The 15,612-nt window shown below is 38.2% G+C and overlaps 2 protein-coding genes across 4 annotated transcripts in view; one reads left to right on the top strand and one right to left on the bottom strand.

Annotated features, from left to right (window-relative positions):
• The window catches only part of SK (small conductance calcium-activated potassium channel), a 29,495-nt gene that overhangs the window by 3,106 nt on the left and 10,777 nt on the right, over window positions 1-15,612 (top strand). The window contains exons 2-6 of one of the 3 annotated variants that reach the window (XM_066399268.1): window positions 8,116-8,194; window positions 8,248-8,453; window positions 11,379-11,638; window positions 11,697-11,925; window positions 13,451-13,702. In XM_066399268.1, the coding sequence (XP_066255365.1) occupies window positions 11,406-11,638; window positions 11,697-11,925; window positions 13,451-13,702 (714 nt within the window). In that variant the 5' untranslated portion in view covers window positions 8,116-8,194; window positions 8,248-8,453; window positions 11,379-11,405. The remainder of the gene's footprint in view (window positions 1-8,115; window positions 8,195-8,247; window positions 8,454-11,378; window positions 11,639-11,696; window positions 11,926-13,450; window positions 13,703-15,612) is intronic. The other 2 variants (XM_066399267.1, XM_066399269.1) reach the window with 2 other exon arrangements.
• Window positions 775-8,833, bottom strand: LOC136414956 (sodium- and chloride-dependent glycine transporter 1-like). The gene is made up of 10 exons (XM_066399270.1): window positions 8,736-8,833; window positions 7,932-8,082; window positions 7,097-7,375; window positions 5,966-6,164; window positions 5,599-5,915; window positions 4,891-5,227; window positions 4,447-4,598; window positions 1,925-2,070; window positions 1,710-1,865; window positions 775-898 (listed from the first exon to the last, which is right to left on the bottom strand). The coding sequence occupies exons 1-10, from the start codon at window positions 8,742-8,744 to the stop codon at window positions 791-793; spliced, it is 1,854 nt and encodes a 617-aa protein (XP_066255367.1). The 5' UTR covers window positions 8,745-8,833; the 3' UTR covers window positions 775-790.

Consider the following 15,612-nt stretch of genomic DNA (forward strand, 5'->3'; position numbering starts at 1 on the left):
CCAAAATCAAACCAATGCCAGGCGCCAAGATGTCATAATATTCTATTTGTTTAAAGCCGGAAACAAGCCAACGTTTGGAGAGAAAACAATGCCATAAAATTTCAAATCAAGCCGTTTCCTGCATTGCCAGCAGCATTCAAAGAGGATTAGGTCATTTAAGCGCACATTGCTGACTCTTTTTTATAAATCCACGTTCTCGTACCTTGTGCGACAACAACGATTTTAATCAAGAGTTCAACTATAAAATTATCGCTCCAACATGAACAAGTCTACGAATCATGGCGCATGCTTCACTATTGAGTTAGTCAACTGCGTCGCGCCGGTCATTTATTCCGCCAACGAGATCACAGGTTTGGACTGCGTACTCCGATTAGACTTAAATACATTAAATTTCTTCTGGAATCAACTAAAAGGGATGTTTAGAGAGAACGAAAAATTAAATAAACAGCAAATTTTATTTTACTGTCGAGCACCATTCGTCATAAAATTTATTTCGTCGTGTTTGTCTTCGTTTAAAAATCATTATTCCTGAACTGCGGTAAGCACGACACATGTAGCACGCGTGAATAGCAGTCAAAAGACACACATATGAAATAAAGTTCTCATATGTTAATTATTTGTCAGCTTTGGGTCAAGGCCTATTTTCGGCTGTATCTCTGATCGAACGTGACCCTCGTTTAAACAAGCTTAATTATCATACACGAATAATTATTGATTTGGCGCTGCCTTGGGATAATCCTCCAATAGTAAATTAATAAAAGCCAAATAAGTTTCCTTATGTTTTATTATACTATGCCGTTAATGTTTTCTCTGGCAATGTGGGCGAACATGGCTTTTCTGGTGCTGCAGACGATTGTGCTTTCCAGTATTTCGTATGCCGGAACAATTCCATACCAATCTGAAATAACAACTTAATTAGCTCTATTAGTCATAGCTCGCTGCATGTAGTGAGGATGGTTTAGTTGATGGCGATCCAGGAGTGTGGGCATTTTGCAGGAGACTCGTGGTTTTTCGTGGGATGCTTTGGGTTGAAATTTTTGAAATATTCCCCTGCTACTAATGAAATAATATGGGTCGCTGTATATAATGAAATATTGCCGTTTACCTCGCTTTTTGGCCTATCCGGTAGAAAACAAAAGGCGCGCAATATAAAAACACGCAGGAGCTGCACAGAAGGGATTTCTTTACTTTCTTTCCTAGAAGTTCCTTCTGGCAGCAAAGACAATTAATTCTTACCTGGGAAAATAGCTTTTCCCTGTTCCGTTTCACGTGTCTGTTCCATCAATCAATATTGACAGAAGCGTCTATTACCTTCGGTGCTTCCATGGTTTATTGTGGAAAAAATATTATTACCCAGCAATGTAAATTTCAAATGGACGGTGTAGTTGTATTGTAACCTCCAGTCACCTTAGGCAGTTAATTGCATTTTACTTTATGCTATCCATTTTTTGTCAACTGTAGTTCATTTTGCGCGATAAGGTCATTTTTACAAAATTACAAAGCATGAGCAAATATTGTCAAGTCCCCGAAGGTTTATGTCCAACGATAATTGAATCGCTCCCCATAATTTCTGAACAAATGGGCAAGAGCATAAAAACCTGTTAATACACATGTAATTTAATGACTTCTATTTTTAATGGAACTGGCCCTCTAGGGGTGAAAACTATGGGGACGAACGCGTGATATATCAGCGGTCTTGGTGCACTTACATATTTCCTCTTCAAAATTACATGGAATCCTAGAATGAAAAAGGGCAATAATGTCGAGATTCCAATCATCCAGCCAATTGCGTCAGCCCACAAAGGAAAGACGTAGTCTTCGTATGATGCTGGGCTGTAGTACACCATTTGAAATACAAATATTCCCTATGAATATCATTTGTAAGGCACTAAAGGATAATGGTTCGACACTAAAAACTTCTTACGAGGAGGGTGGCGGGTGTTATTACGACCCAGCTTAACCACCAGTAACCCCTGAAAAACTTTCTCATGCTCATTTCCATGTCGTGCATGTGGTCGAGAAATTTTAGACACCCGTATAACCAGGAGATGGCGATTACTTCTCCAAATCCTGCAAAAGAATCAGATTTAAGTTTCTAGATAAAAATCTTATGGCCGCATTAATGTTAATTGTTAAATAATTCTTTTTGCTGTACTGTAAAGGTATTCGAAAGGACGGAGTTTTGGGGTAGCGAGATTATACATGCCGCAGCGTTTAAGCCAAACGGTAACTCTTTGAAGTTACCATTAGATTTGCAAGTGTATTCATTTTAAATGGAGTAAGTAAACAAGAAACGCGGAAACCTCGTTTGACGTAAATGAAGGTAGCTGGTATGAACTTGCATGCATTTATGGTAAACACATGCGTGGAGTATTCATTGAATTTTAAAGCTTTGCAGGGTTGGCCCGACCCGGAAAGCCTGAGCCAGGCCCGACTCGAGAGACGAATCGGGTCAAATCACTACCGGCATTCGGGCGGGTCCTGGGTGGTTTTTTTTCACAATTATAAACGTATTTTCTGTAAGAGTTGAATGCACAATGTGCTATTAGAACAGTAACTAGTTTCGCATATTAGTAAAAATTTCCACGTGTCCCCTATTCAAATAGACATTTCTGCTGGTTCAATTAGATTTCTCTTTACGGACAATTTCTGGGTTATCCCATTCAAGAGTCCGAAGTTCCTCCCGAAGGCGAAAGCTCCGAAAATCTTGCGAATAAGATGTGCCCACCTATGGCTTACTGTTAGGGGAGGGGCATGAGGATTCCTCTCCCTTACCGCAGTGTTTACAGAGTGGTCTGTCTACCATTCCCAGGAGGTGCATGTGTCTATTTAGTTTGAAATGACCTGTGAGGACTCCCATGAGGTTTCCCATGCATTGTCGATTCCTCTTTAGAATAAAAGGGTGCTATGGGTGCTCTTCAAATAGTTTGCACGTTTTTGCGTTGGGCTGTTACTATTGTTGTTGCTGTTGCAAATGATATTCCATTCAAAATTCTTAACTTAAGGCAACTTGGCTGAGAATTAATTAACAGAGTATTTAACAAAAGTTCTAGTAATTTGGTTTCCGCCTGGTAAAACAAGCCAAAATAAACTTTTTATCGAGCTCTGGCTGCTGATTTTGTATTCAATGGGCTTTTAGAATTCGTTTGTCTCGTAAAATCGGATAACGAACACTCGTTATACAAGCCGACGACTAAAGGAATGCAAACATTTTGAAAGAGGAGGACTCATTTTTTTAACGTGCCCCGAGATATCGACCAACGCTGTTAAACAACGATTCAATGAGAATTCAAAATTTGCCGTAGATATTAAATACAGTGGGTTGAAATTTTACATTACTGCCGTGCGTTTTTCTTTGCCGCGCATATCACAAAAAAGTGGTTTGATTAATGATGGGCCCACGTACCTAACTTGAGATGAAACTGTCGAAGAACGTAACGCCTAAAAATGAGGAAAGATCATGCCACAGATTTTTTTGTTAGCAGTTTATTTAACAAATCTCTTTAAACAATAATAATAATGAAATGAAAAAAAGTTACGATTTTACGTGTTACTTACGTCAAGCTTCATAGTTGTAATCCTAAGATTGGCGCTAACATGGGATTAACATATTAACACGTTTTTGCTTAATTTTAAAAATTTATTTGTGGTTTTATTTATTACCTGTTCTCGTTGAGCCTTTACGAGCTAATTTCGCAAAGGAATTCACATAAATACACTAAAACTTTATTTATGCCAGACGCATGAAGTGTGCTCGTGTTCCACGCGTGACTTTTACATCCACTCGTGCTAGCATGCAATATACAAAGCTTAGAAGAGGTGAAGAGAAAAATCCATTTAAATGGTGCTGTAAAGCACGGAATCCTAGGAGAGGCTCATTAGAGCAATTTTATGATCCATTGTGTAAAATTCTAGGAGATGCTATTATTTTATGTGGACTGGATTTTCTAAGAAGCATTTTGTTGAATACGATATTTACAACTGGGTTTGTTGGCCATAACTCGTATGAAAAAAGTAGCAAAAAGAACCGGGCTTTCTTGTCTTTGAGAATTGAATTTATAGCCCGCTTGTAACAAACTGCTTTTGGTTTCGATGTAAATCTTAAATGTGCATTATTTATTTAGATTTGTGGCTCTCGAAATATAATAAAGGGAAAGCAGCGATAGATATAAAGCAAATTGGGGCCGTACGGTGAGAATGTAGCCCGGCGCAACTAATATCTGCAATAAATTGCAAGCAGTGCCACGGGTTTTGCTGTGATTTTCGCTTTGAAAATGCATTTGTTTTCCAACTTATGATACGATAAAATTCAGGATTTAAATTTCATTTTAATGCATGCGAACCAACGAAATTTATTCGTACATACACTAAATTTCCGTAACTTCACGGCTTTACCAAAACGTCCCGTGGCGATTTCCGGTGGGACACCCTGTATTAATGACTCACCTATTAGCATTATTGCCCACGAGGCGGTATTCCATTCCATTAGAGTAAATAAATATATGCCGCCAGAAAAGCACATTGGAATCGCCAAAATGAAGCCGGTAAAGCAAATGGCCAAATTTACATATGACCTATATTTCCTGAGGTGATGCCATCTGAAAATCAAGCAGTTTTTTCTGTTAGAGAGGTAATAATTTGCATTTGTATCTAGACAGTGAAGTGTCTCTTAAATTATGTGGCTCAACGCGTGAAGTAGCTTAGATAGAAACGTTCGTGTCCGAGCTTTTTCTCAAATTTTAAGTAGCTTTCCGTGTCCTGTTTACATAAATTATAACATATCGCGTTTTTCCTGAAAACTACGTGTAACTTTCACTTGAACATTCTTAGCCCCAAAGGAGGAAATCGATAAATATTTGTGTTTTCGTGTCACAGATCTAGAGCTCTTACTTGTCCAAAATGCAGCAACTGATAGCCTCAACTCCCGCAAACTGCGTGCCCAATCCCAAGACGAACAACATAAAGAAGAACATTAGGGACCAGGCAGTGGATCCTGGAAGACGAAGAATGGCCTCGGGGTAGGCTATGAATGCCAGCCCTGGACCATCGTCTGCAACTTCATCTACTGGGAGTCCCATTTCATTGGCCAAGAAGCCCAACATTGAAAAAATGGCAAAACCTGCGTATACGCTGGTGAAGGCATTAGTTGCGCTTACCACTATTGCGTCACGAAGGCAGTTATTTGTGAAGCGATTGTAGGATGCCAGAGTGATTAAGGAACCACAAGCTAAAAAAATTTGGAAAATAATGGGATTACATTTAAGTACCAATCGATTAATGATGGGCTAACAGACTTCCCACCAGATATCTACAGTCACAAGTTCGGATTACACACATGTCAGAGCTCAGGAAGCTCGTTATTCCAATATACCTAACATTGAATTTTCCTAATAAGGTGCTTCAGTTTGGCTCTTGCTGTAATGAGGCTGTTGACCTACTTACAGTTTCTCTCTCTAAGGGGAAACACACTTTTATTGGGGGTATGCAATTTGTATTATAATCTCTGGTGAAGGTAAATTTGTGAAGGACTCCCCTTGAATTTGACCTATGGTATTTGTCTGCAAGTTTGCAGTGATAGTTTTAGCTACTTGAACCTACCAATTCCAAAGGAATAGAAGGTTTGGGAAGCTGCAGCTGCCCACACATCTACTTTTAGCAGTTTATCCCAATCTGGTTTTAGATACAACAATATTCCATCGGAAGCTCCTGGTAATATTACTCCCTGAATAACCAGAGCCGTCAAAATGAAGTAGGGGAAAGTCACTGTAAAATAAACAGCTTTTCCTGATGTCTTAACGCCTTTTAGTACTGCTAGATAGCAGACTGTCCAGGAAAAGAACAAGCAACCCAGAATTTCCCACTTGATGGTTCCAAAGTTTTCCCAAGTCGAGTCGCCAATTCCCAGCACATAGTCCCTAAAATTTAACTTTACAGCTTGAAGCGTATGAACTGTATATATCGGCACCTGAAGTATTCTGAGGAAGCTAACGTTCGGTTAATCATAATATTAATAGAGACATGTTCAGAACCATTGCTGCAGAAAGTGCGGTTTACTGCACCGTCCATGCCTAAGTCCTCGCAAAGTTGGGCGGTCAAAGTGCAGTTTTTTTCGTACCATGTTTCATTGTCATGACAATTTGCCTCTGCTGATGCGCTATAGCAACCTGGAAATAGAATTTGTAAGCTTGAAACCAGGCCTCGAGCACGATAGAAATATTTTTTCAAATGCGCAAGTCACCAGCAAGTGTTTTATTCGGCCACGGCGCATTTAGATGAGAGTAGACAAATCCTCATTATTTTTTGCCTACAGTTGAAGTGCCTGACAGCAAATTGTTTGTTTCGTAAAAAGTTTATTCTTGTGTGTTAAAAAAATGAAACTACGCACGAAGGCATTGCCGGCTTGACACAAAAGCTGGACATGCGCTCTAGTGTTTTACCCTGTAAAAACTTAAACTTGCATAGAAGAGTGTTTAAAAAAATGTGTTTCTGCTATAATTAACACAAACGTATGCGTCTTGAGAACAATTAGAACTCTACTACAATAAAAGGAAATAGCTCTAAAAGCTTTTATTGATTAATATAACATCTAACTTCAACTATCATTAATCAGACGCTTTTCAAAATGTGTCTTAAAGTGAGACATTCAGATCGAGACAAATGCTTTGAGTGATTTTGTTTTCGAACGAGGCAGCAATCTACGAGGGAAATACACGATAAATTCTATATGTATAGGCGTGTGCGGAAATTATAAAAACGCTTTCAAATGCAGGCAACGTCTGAAACCTATTGAAACTACGTTGAAAACTATCGACGGGTGAAGATAAACAAGTATATACGGAGAAATTCGGAGAGACGCGATTTCACATGAAACTATGCCAAATTGAATCCACCTTACGGTTCGAGTTAAAACTATGGCAGTCTTGAAGCCGTGTCAGACAAAGGAGTGACGCAGACTCAAGCTGCTTTCCACGTATTTTGCATTTCGATTTTAATTTATTCCCAACGTCTAAACAAACTTCTCTAAACTTAAGTTAAAGTTTCCGATCGATTGCATGCTGTAGTGTTGCATCAGGGTGGTTTAAATGTAAATACTCGCCGATACTGTTGAAGTCGTTATCACATCGGCCATATCCCAAATCCAGGGTGAAAGAGGCGAAGAAATAGAAACTAGTCCAGGCCACGATTACCATGTAATATATTGTGATTAGGAAGATAACCGTTAGGCAACAGTACCCCAATCCCGAGAAAATAGGAGCGATGTGCTTGAACACTTTCTCCGGCCCCAATCCTGAGTATTGCCCTATTAATAGTTCCAAGAGGAAAATGGGAGTTCCCATCAGAATCAGCATGATGAAGTAAGCCAGCAGGAAAGCACCTGAAATTAAACTATAGTTTTATAAGCTGTAGCAGATCATATGGAGAATTTGCGCTCCTTCAGGAAGCGCATGCTGGTTGCGGATCATGACGAGGTCTTATTAACGATGGCTTAAACAAGATATCAAGAAAATCGATACATAATCTTCTATCTTATTTATACAACATTTGTATTAATGCAACACTTGTGTGGTTGTTGAGCAAGTTCTATAATTAGCCTCAGAGATCCTTGTAAGTTATGTACACTTCATCGATTTCATAATGGCATTATGGATGAAAATGGTGAGGGTCAATCTTGGCGGTATTTGCACATTTCGCTTGTTGTTGATTGTGTCAAGCCATAGACAGAAATAAATGCAGGTGGAACATTTTCTTTCTCTAAATATGATAATGATTTCATCTAAAGCTGAACGAAATATTCAGTTATTCAGGTGAAAATGAGCCCTCCTTTTGCACTTCGTTCTTGAAGTTCATCTCACGAAATAAATATTTAAATAGTCAATTACAGCGCATACGCGAGCGTCCACTATGGCTCTGCGCTTAATTTAATACTTTACCTCCTCCATTACTGTAGCATAAATAAGGAAATCTCCAGATATTTCCCAATCCGATGGCATAGTTCAGGCATGAAAAGACGAATTCTAAAGGGCTGCCCCAGGTGGACCGGGAAGCGGCCTCGTTAACGGGCTCAGTAGGAGATTCATTTTCCTGCAAAGAAACTATATTTTATTGTGTTTTTAGGGTCCAGCCTCGAATTTCGGTAAGGGTCGAGTCGCTTGGAAACCAGCCACGTAAAAAATAAGGAAATATAGATGAAATGGTGATATATGTGAGGTCTGCATAGAAAATCGGCTTAATATTTAACGATTCTAGTAAGATTTAACATGCGCGCAAGCGTTGTGGGAATTTTACGTTTTTGTGGGGCTGTATCCAGAGGACTTATGTTCTAAATGGATTTCTCTTTCCAGAACTTTGTGCGGACCATATTGAATGGCGGGATTTTCTATTTACCCACACTGTTCGATAGATGGTCGAACAGTGCTTGCACCGTCAGGGGTAATGGACTCCTGCATAGTCAGGTATGTAGGAGAAATGAAGCATTTTCTAGATAAATAAGCTAACCATTACGCTAAGAACCGCTAGAAATTTGATCCATTTGTAAGCTACAATTTGATTATTTGCAGGTCCAATGATTACGAAGTTTTTAATTTTACTAATTGAATTCATGCATAATTACAATTATGCAGTATCCAAATGACTGCTATGTGAACTTAATAACTGGAGAGCAATTACAGATTTCCGTGGTATTTTGTTCGTTTAGGATAAATCCAACTATGTTTAATTAAACCTGGATAACTCACCTTAACCATTGCAAAGCACAATTAATCACAATGTAATAAGTATTGGTTTTGTTTGATGCTAATGGCAACATTATCGGTTTGTTAACGAGGATTAAAGGGGAATTTGGTTTCAAACTTCCTAAAAGATAAAAGATTAGGTTTATCAAGCAGGAGAGACTTGTGGGCGTAATGAGTAAATTTATGTCTTCAAAATTTCTCTTCAAAATCAGTAAATTGGTATATAGGGTGCTAAACGCTAGAAAGTTAGTTTAGGAGTCTAGTAGCTGATCATTTCAATGAACGTATTCCTGCAACACCATGGTCCATAACCATTCGTCATTAGCGGCTATAATTCCATGACGCTACGTCTACAATAAACTGTTGTAAATACATCATTTTCGAATTGTTGTTATCTCATTTTGCGGAATGAAGAGAATTACTTTTGACACACAATAACATTTATTATAAAACTAGATACGCACTAAAAACACCCACCTTGAGCATTATATTTATGTTTGATTCAATCACTGATAGGAGGACAAAAATTTTGTACCATACGGCTATTCACATAGGTATAATGAATATACATTAATGCTAAAATGGATTAGAGTGGATATGTGAGAGAGAAAGGAAGTTAATGACCATTATCGGACGAAGCATCTCGGACCTGTCTAAAAAGATTGCTCTAGGGCTTGGGTCACAGCTAAAGACATGTGTTCTTCTTTAACCGAATATGAGCGCAGAGATAATGTTGCGGAAACATCGCATTTATATATAACAGGTTAAAGGAGAGAAACGCGAAAATTTCTATTCTCTAGAACTACTAAAGAGCGAAATTGAAAATTTTATCCACAGCTTGAAGGCTTCTATGGAACAGTCCCTGCATATTTTCTAACGTTGGAGGGATAATATCCTTTGATTGATCTTTTGAATTTCCCAATTTAAGCAATGTTGGCAGGTCCATAGGCGCAATTTGATTGTTTGGCCTGCGGATTGTTCTATCTATATAGAGCAACTTAGTGGTTAATCAATATCCGTCTCAGAGAGAATGAACTAAAACCCTCAATGGGTCCTCAATATTTTTTATGTCCTATTCTATTTTCTGGAACGATGGTCTTACTTCGCCATTCCATTGCCAATTTAAAGGCGTGTAAGTTGAAAACCGATTTGAAGGCACTAGAGCTATTTTCTATAGAATATTCCTTCCTTGGGGACCTGGGTTACCTAGGTCGATAGGAAAAGGTCTACATTTCTTACATGGACTAAGGTTGTATTTTTGGAATTCCAAAACTCGCCTCACAGTTTGATCAATTCGATATTTATTACCTGATGGGAGATCTCTGGCTCTGTGGCGTAAAATTCTCTGATTTGAGAAGTTTACAAATTCGCGGCATTTTCCTATGGAACGACCGATGTATTTTTAGCATTCTTAAACCTGCTGTCTAGAGTCATTATTATTATCATTATTGATTGTCCCTTAATCCTTCTCTAGATCTCTAGAGGGTACGTTTGCGCTTATATGGCCACAAATCTTTCATCTAAAAGTTTACCTCATTATATTCTGTAAAATTCCAAAAACGGGATCGTGGAAAATGCATAGTTAAACTCTGCCATATAACAGTACATAATGTTGTTCTGGTATTGATTATCTCTACATTGCATTCTAGATGCTCGTGCTCCTATAACAAGAAAAAATCTCATTAATGGGGGTCACATTTCTTTCCTATAAGCCCCTAAACCTTGCGCATTTCAGGTGGAACGGTAAAATTGGATATTTGGTATTCACAAACTAAGCCTAGAGGGAAAGATTCGCTATTGATTGTCCTTCCGCCGATCTCTAAACATGTTTATTTATATGGCGAAAATTCCACTTAGTTTTCATATGTTGTACATGTTTCACATATCTTTTCGTTCTTCTAAAACTGTTTTCAATGGAATTATTTTGGTATCGATTGTACCTTTATCGATCTTCGGACGTGGTCGGTCATTTACGTTAATAAGTTTACATTTGTCGTTCTATATAAAGTTATGTTCAAAAAATTAAGTAATTTGGACATTTAAGTCGTCTAAAACCTGCTGTCCAGGGGGATTGTTTTCTTACTCATCATTCCTACAACGATCTCTGGATGCACGTCCTCCCTCGGCAATAAGTTCCTGTTTAAGCTGCTCACAAAACAGCTGACGTGCTTTTGGTCTAGGTCTAATTTAATTTAGAAGAAATGAAGAGAAACGATGAAAAAAGAAAAGGGATATAGTTACTTTTCGTATAAACGCACTGCGTTATCCATAAAGAAAGCGCGTTGATGCCGATTGCCTTGTAGGTGCCTCTTGTAATGTGGAATGTGCCACTTCACCTACCAGCTACCCTTACATAAAAATGCCTAATAACCCAGGATTAGCATCTTTCTTTATTTTTTCTGTTTTTACCTCTAACTCGAGAATGGATCAATCGATTTCGATTTTTTCAGCATGGTCGAATCAGGGTTTATATGACCTTTAAAACTATATACATAACTCTGAATGGGGTGTGCCATTAAATATTTTTAAGTTGCATTAGCTGGAGGGCTAGGGAGTGGGGGAGGAATTTACATAACAAAAGACACTTTGCTAACGCTAGCCGAGACTGTTTCTGGATATATTTTTACAGAATAAATTTCGTTATAGGTTATAAAATAGGTTAGAGCTCGAAGAATGAATAGTTTAGATGAAACAGCAAGCCTTCTACTGGGCCAGCAATCATTAATCAACACCTCCTCACCCGCTACATTTTCAAAACCGGTCCTCATGCGCCAAGAATGTACCACATTTTTGGTGTCCTCTCAGCATCCACAACTCTCCGTGTTTTCCGACAGCGAGGAAGATGGCTCATTGTGCTTGGAAGAGAACAGTACCAGATCAGTGCCTGATATCGAATTACACTGCAGGTTAGTACTACGGGGTCGGTACGCACTGTAGACGGCACCCGGATTATTTTGGTTGCAGATTAGATGTAAAAGGCTGCAAGCAAAACCTGCCATCTCATCCCATTCGAAATAGAAGCTCATCAAATGCATTCCAGCTAGCGACCAATTCGTACTCTACTAACTCAAGGGCCTTAATAGAACGACGAACATCGACTACTCCAGCCTACACTCTTAAAATCGGCCGGTCTATTTCTCGCGAAAGCGTTCGCTCTATACATCATTGCACCTGTCCTTGCCTTAACACACCGGTAAGTAATCAACTTCACATTTGTCAGAATAAGCCGTTACTAAAATCCGGAGTCGTGTTGTCATTTGGAGGTCGGAAAATAACGATTTAAATACTAAGGACATCTCACAGCTTTATTTGTTTTCGACTCATAATTTTAAGCTTTTGAGAAGGTACTAACTTGAACCAACCTCTTTTCTTCCACCTGCTTTCTTGGGCTCAGCTCAAGGTACTGATCCATATATCGTCGAACCTGGAACGCACAAAAGGCTTCAGCACCCTTGACGCACTTAAATACTTAAATAACACCAATGCAAGACTGTTTAATGTGCTCGTGATAGCTTTGTATGGGTTTGTGTGCGACCCCGCGCAGTGTCTCCTACACCTCAAACGCATGCGTCTTGTGCGCCAATCAGAAACCTCGCGACAAACAGCTAGGTAGAGCTGATTTGTTGACATTGGTGTTTAATTGGGAATTGTAGGCTAATTTACGAAGTGGACGATTTGTGAACTTATTAGAAAAGAAATGAGTGAAAACGCGCAATGGAAGTGTAAAATTGAGCAGCCGAAACGATGCAAAAACACCTAGGACGTCACCCGCAAAGATCCTAAGTAACTATCCCTAATTACTCTTAAGTGAAATTAGTGTGTAATCGCGTTATTTGTGTTGTGTTAATATTGTTACGAATTGCTAAACTTAGGTTTTAAATTACTGAAAAATTCCACTAATTTGAATCAGTTCAACCGCAATTAACGCAATTAAGCAATCGTTACTGGCTTATCTAGCTGCGCTGCCATTCCATGCTGCATTGATCAACATTCGCTAAGAAAACTCGAGTTTCTTTCTTAGAAGGTCTTGGCCTTGTCTCATCGTTTGATAAATTAATTAGGCCTCGATCAAAGATAAATGTTTCTTTCTTCCTTTACCCTTACCATACATAACATCTCAATCGTCATAGCTAAAAACAATTTAAAACCTATTTATATCCTTTAGAGCTCAGACGCTGCAGTTAATCTTCCTTTGGAACTATTCCCTTACTTCCTGTTGCATTAAGAATTTATAAAATTCAATAAATCTTAGATCAAGCGGCTGCTTCGCCCGAATAATTCAGCTGAAATTCTAATTGGTAATTAAATTTTCAATTCAGCGCAGAGACGAAATGCTTCTAGCTTACCATTTGCTGCCTTACACTACTACCAGGGTTGGGTAAGAAATTGATTTTTCTACGTTAAGTATTTTGTTATGTCTTGGGTAAATTAATTGAGGTGAAAAATACCTCGCGAATGCTAATTAGGAAATAATAAGTCTCTCACCCGACTCTGGCGAAAATTTCGCTTTTTGGCTGTCACGCCGGATCCATCCTATTGCGCTTGGCGCAATTAGCTTGTGTACACTCGTAACAATATTCAAATCCCAGTTGTACTGCATTTTACACCTAACCGAAGCTTAATTATTGTTAATTAACTTAAAAGTGAATGAAATAAAGATAATTAAAGACGGGATGGATAAAACAGAGAGTTGACAGCAAATGTCGGTAACGTTCCAGGTGTCTTGCAGTTCATGTCCAGTCGCTCCTGCGGCAATAGTGACAACATTGCCAGGCTCGAGGATAATCCGGCAAAGTTCACAACCTGAGGCTTCGGCCGCCCCCTGTTGTGGGTCTACCTGTGTCCACAACGTGGGGGCGGCCCATCCATCCACTTCTCTGAGACAGCTACGAGACCATGACTCTGGAGGCATTGCGGGCATAGCCGCTGATTCTCTTAGAATCAATGGCGCTATGCGACATTTCCGCCAGGTATGAATGATGGGCCAGTTTCGTAGTCCTTAATTAACTTAATTTCCTCAAGTCATTAATTAACTTGTCGTATAATCCGGGAGGTATGAGTACGTTGAGCTCCGAGTACTGCGCAAATCTGGCAAATCTGTTACCAAACCAGGCTTAACTCTGCAATTTATACTTTATACACCTGTACTTTCAATTTTACACAGCTTGTTTATTGTCACTCGCTACTGTCTGCTTCTTTGTGTCTTCACTATGTGTCTGTCTGTTTTGTGGTTGGGTAATTGGCGCAATATATACTCAAGTTCGTTAATTACGAATAATTAAATATGCAATTAGTTCATCGCGAACTCATCTTGAATGCAATAGCATTTTCAATTAAGCTCTTTAAGTTTTCTTAATCGGGTGGTAATAAATGAAATTAGGTTATTTAACAATACTTATTGATCCACTTGTTATTCACCATCTGAAATTTGATCAATGGCGACGTGTAGTAGGTCGATATCTCTTTTAGCATTAGAATTAGAGTAAAATTTTAAATCACCACGAAAGATAGGGAAAGTACGCGGCGCATATTTTAAAATTGTAGGGAAATATACAAGAATTTTATAAAAGTGTGGGTCATTCACTAATATGTTATCCTTAATATTGTTAAGATCTTGTCTTCAATTCTTATAAGCCATCAAATAATTTAGTGCACAATTGTCCAATTTTCATAATTTCTGGCTCAATTAGGAATGAAACTATCGACTATTGGCAAACCCATTCCACGAAAAATATCATACTCCATTATTTAGAATAGTTTAAGATATATATAGATTGAAATACATTCCCGTGACTTAGCTACTTTTCGCACTAACTCTAACGCTAAAACAGATGCTGACCAATTGGAACATTGGGACACTCTGTATCTCTTTTCGTATATCTTCTCTTTTTAATAATTATATTCACTATTCCGTGCAAATTAAAATATACAAATTCAGTAATTCGTATGAACTAATTAATATTCAATTATTCGACCCAGGCTGTATAGCTACTTTTCTTCTTCCTCTGTTCTCATTCTCCTCCTTTCCACTTTCTCTAACCTCTTTGATGTGTTTTTTTGAATTTCGTCAATTAATTAACTTACCTGTGTTACAATTAGCATTGTATTAGTAGAAAAATTATTAGAGCTAATTCCCGCACCTACACGGGTTTAATCCAGAGTCAACGAAATTGCATAACCCAATAAAATAAGAGGATTAATTAGGTACGTAGTTAAAGTAATTTATAATTATTAGTGTGATTAAACGTTATTTATTGCTACTTACTCAATAACAAGGTGTTCTAAAGGATTTACTGTATCCTATGTTTTCAATTATTAGCGTAAAGCCAAGCCTTTACTCTTACCCACTAAGCTGAGAAACGTTTTGTATGAATTAGGGTTTATAGTGAGTAAAATTGAACAAAAGCAAACTTAATATTCATTTGAAATTTGTAAATTAATTTTCTTTTCGCAACTAAGTAAAAACCCCGTTCGCACGTAAAAAGCCGTTTTTAAAGATACAAAACTCTATGTTTCGAGTGAAAAAGTTCTCGTTTCGGCCCGTTTACCGGCAGATGTGGGGTAGGTTTTCTCGTTAATTATATATAGCCCTGATAATGTAAAAGTTCAAGCTGTTTGTTCAAGTTATTACCTCATTAAAATGTTGTTTATTTGCTTCCATGATCGTAAAAGAAGTAATCACGTCGAGCACCACACGAGATTAAATTTCATTCACCACAATCTCTCTTGTCTCATTTAAGTTTATTGCTCCGTGGAACTTCCTCTTGTATGCTCATAACATCTTTCCCATCCAGAAAGTTTTATTTTTTGAATTAATAATTTAAGTTTAAAATTTTTAACGTTCATGCAGACATAGGGACGATGAATATAAATTAAGTAA

The sequence above is a fragment of the Euwallacea similis genome, chromosome 18, assembly GCF_039881205.1.
Source record: "Euwallacea similis isolate ESF13 chromosome 18, ESF131.1, whole genome shotgun sequence".
NCBI lineage: Eukaryota > Metazoa > Arthropoda > Insecta > Coleoptera > Curculionidae > Euwallacea > Euwallacea similis.